A 3,771-nucleotide genomic window follows, 5' to 3' on the forward strand; every position below is an offset into this window, starting at 1 on the left:
TGTGTGTGTGTGTGTGTGTGTGTGTGTGTGTGTGTGTACCAAGACACTGGCAGTGCAGAGCGGAGGGGTGCGTGTGTGAGAGCAAGAGAGAGGTGGATTCCGGAGCTCCCCTCCGCGACCGCCCACAGGGCTTCTCCGCAGCAGACACTGCAGAGCAAATTACTCATTCCACAGTCGTGACTGGGTGAGACCTACTTTATGATTTAAAAATCGAATCTAAAGCGAATAAATTCAGAATCATCCCAAACATTACCCAGAAGCTGTGTAAACAGCTCAGAACTCACAATGCAATGTATGGGCGCCGCGGATCCTATTCAGTTGCAGGTTTCTTGGGTCACGTTAAATGCAGAACAAAAAACCAACCCGCGCCTTCTCAGCCCATCTACCGCCTCCTTCACGACAACTTCCCCCAGTCTTAAACTCTCTAAGCTCACACAGAAAAAAGCACGAAATCTAGCAGGCTAACTTTTCCTTCTTTCTTTCTTTCCCCCCTTTCTCTGCAGAGGCGAGTTAGCTCAAGTCAAAGCCGAGATAGAAGGAAGCTCGGTCCCTAGCCGCAAAGCCAGGCAGAGACCAGCTTAGGAGAGAGGGCATACTCACAGCGTTCGCTTCATTTTCTCGCGCTTCTCCTCTACCTTGGGGCCGTTGCCTGCGCTCTTGTCCATGGGTACGCAGTCGTGCTGGACAGCCAGGAACATGGCACTTTGCATACTCAGAAGCCCGCGGCCACCGCAGCTGTTTGCAGCCGGGCGCGCGCCGCGGCCTTTTAAAGCGGGCTGCGGCGCAGGGGCGGGACCCGGAGGCGTCGGCCCCGCCTTTAGAGGGCGCGGATTGGCTCGTTACAGACGGCACGAGGGCGGGGCCGCGCGGGCCTGCCGCAGTCACGGCAGCAGCCGAAGGGTCTGGAAGCCAGGGCGCTGATGACGTAGGTGCGGCAGCCTCGTGCGCACACAAGTGGGGAGGCGGAGGGCGGGGACGGAGCGGGAACGCTGCTCGGTCGCTCGGTCGCTCGGGTGGCCACCGCCGTGGGGGGGCCCTGAGTTCGTGACTTTACCCTAAGACCGTACCTTTCCCCCCTTTTCTTGTGAACCCCCACATTTGCAACTCATCTATTTTTTACGATCTTTAAGATTCACCCGGACACCTATGAACGGCAGCCGGCATGGGGAGAGCCCTGCTGGCCCCACTATTTTCAGGAGGGGCGTAAACGAGAGAAACCTGAAACTGGGGTTGCGGAGCTAAGTGCTGTGACTCCCTGCTGTTCGCTCTCCGGTCTTGGAATTCCTTAAGGGAATGCCCTCTGGTCAGGGAGGCAGAAGGAGAAAGTGCCTATTAAAAACCGGTGTTTTAAATGGTGCTGCATTTTTGATCTTTGAGTGCCTGACTGCAGCAATCTGTGACGTTGAAGGGTCAGTCCCCAGGAGATCTGAAGGGCATCTCCTGCCGGGCACAGCCCAGATCTGAGTGATAGTGAGAAACAAAGGGAAACCCAAGATGTGACAGTTCTGATGTACCCGGATCATTTGTAGTTTCAGACTGTAAAGGAATCAGGATTTCCTGATGAATCATTCCTAGTTGAGCAGGCTTAGAATTTAACAGATGTTCATCTGCTTAAATTAAGGGGTGGGGGTGTGGGGCTAGAGCTGGAAGGGAGAGTGGGGAGGTGCAAACAGTTTGCCCGAACAAGCTTCATTTGTGAATTCCTCAGAAACCCATCTTTACTCGCGCAGGTTTTAAACTGCCCCGATTTGTAAGAACAAAAACATGACTTCAGCTACAAACGGATTCATCTTCTATGTAACCAGAAGGATGCAGCGGAATACCTAAGTGGTTTTCCCACAAAGTCGGGGCAGACAGGTAAACAACAAAATATGGCCTGGGTTCCAGTTTTTCTACTTCACACTAGAGTTTCTGAAAGAAAAATGGAGACATATTCCTCAAACTGGAAACAGGCAGCACACAAGCTGCGGGTAGTCAAGTTCCACGTTTGAGTCGGAGAGCAAAGTCTGCAGTCGCTAATGAAGAAAATAGGTATAGCCTTAATACAGAAGGTGTATCATTTTGATTTTAGTAACAAATGCTTGAAAGCATGTTTGTAAATCTGTGAGATGGAATTTTGATAAGCCCCAAAACTGCCGCCCTGTTTCTACATCTATTTTAATTTCTGATGATTTAATACTTATTTATTAAGATGTATAATAGAAATAGTGTTGCTGTTTAAAATATGTGTAATGTGCAGACATATTTGATTTTTTCTCAGCAGTACAAAACATGGAAATATTTTTCACTTACAACCCTGCTGTTAAAATCATGAACACTGATATGGGACACTTGTGTAATCAGAGCCAGTGTCTAACCAGTAGTTGCTAAGTATCTGTTGGGACAGTCACTTTCCCCCGCTGGAGCCCTATTTTCTCACATCTAATAGCAGCAGTGTGGCTCTTTGTTTGTTTTATGGCCAGTCTTATAAAATACTATACAAATCTTATATTTAAGACCTTTTGTAGCATCAATGGAATGTGTTAATTTCCATATCTAAGCAGAGCAATTCAAAGCCAGCTTTTCAGGATAGAAAAACCGTGAGGACTGAGAGTTAACTGGGTTCTAAATGTGTAAATTCTATTAACTATCAAGACAATGCAGATGTGTAGTGTCAAGCTTATGGTATTTAATAAATTGCTGTCTGGATGATAAATAAATAAGGAAAATAAACAAAATAGTTAATATTCGACCTCATCCAGGTCTTGAACCTAGAAAACCCTGTTCTTTTTCTATACATTAACAAAAGTGAATATCAAAAAAAAAAAAGAAAAAAAAAGAAAAAAAAAAGAAAAAAAACCAAAAGTGAATATCAAACGACTGGTTGAAAGATAGACTATCCTAGGCGATTTTTGTATTTAACACAAACATTTTTTTTTTCACAAGCCTTTTTCAGACTGACAGTTCAGATATTAAGGCACAAACTATTTTTCTCCCTGCTTGATACATTTGTTTAAGTTTACAACCACAGATAATTTTGAGAGTTTAGGTAGTACCTACTGCAGACAGAAACTCTTTTCTTAAGACCTTCCCACGTTGGACCGGGAGGGAGTGCAGTGGCATAGTGCTTGCTCAACACCTAGGGGGCTCTGGATTCTGTCTCCACTGAAAATAAATTCCCATGGTAAAGTCTTTTTAAAGACCGGCTTCCATATTTAAAGTAAAAGCTACATGGCGGGGTGACTTCCCTTTAGAGTTTGTTGTTGTTACAGTTGGCTTTAGGTAAATAGGATTGCTAAATATTAAGATGACGCATAGTTTCCTTTTTGTGGTGGCGGAAGCAACAATGCAGTGTGGGTTGTAAAAGTCGCCAGGCAAAGCCACAGTGTGAGATTGGCTGATAAACAAAGCATGGGTTTCCATCTTGATCTGCCATGCCCCCTACTGGAGGGAGCCTATGAACAATTTTTCTTTTTCAAACAATATCACACAGATAATATGAAGAGAAAAATGTCTCCCTTGCCAAATGCCTATGCCTATCTTCTCCATTAATTAATTGTTGTGAATTAAAATTTTATATATACTGACTCATGCTTTAGAAATTAGAACACACACACACACACATATGTATATGTATATTCGAGACAGGGGTTCTCTGTGTAGCTTTGGAGTCCTGGAACTTGCTCTGTAGACCAGGCTGGCCTCGAACTCACAGAGATTTACCTACCTATGCCTCCCATGTGTGGGGATTTTAGGTGTGGGCCACCACCATCCATTCTCAAGATATATTCT

At 45.4% G+C, this 3,771-nt stretch overlaps 1 protein-coding gene across 1 annotated transcript in view; it reads right to left on the reverse strand.

Annotated features, from left to right (window-relative positions):
- The window catches only part of Rgs2 (regulator of G protein signaling 2), a 3,720-nt gene extending 2,961 nt beyond the window's left edge, over positions 1 to 759 (reverse strand). The window contains exon 1 of the mRNA XM_005348468.2: positions 601 to 759. Within this exon, the coding sequence (XP_005348525.1) occupies positions 601 to 710 (110 nt within the window). The 5' untranslated portion in view covers positions 711 to 759. The remainder of the gene's footprint in view (positions 1 to 600) is intronic.
- Positions 760 to 3,771: the final 3,012 nt, after the last annotated feature.

The sequence above is a fragment of the Microtus ochrogaster genome, chromosome 6 (assembly GCF_000317375.1).
Source record: "Microtus ochrogaster isolate Prairie Vole_2 chromosome 6, MicOch1.0, whole genome shotgun sequence".
Classification (NCBI taxonomy): Eukaryota; Metazoa; Chordata; class Mammalia; order Rodentia; family Cricetidae; genus Microtus; species Microtus ochrogaster.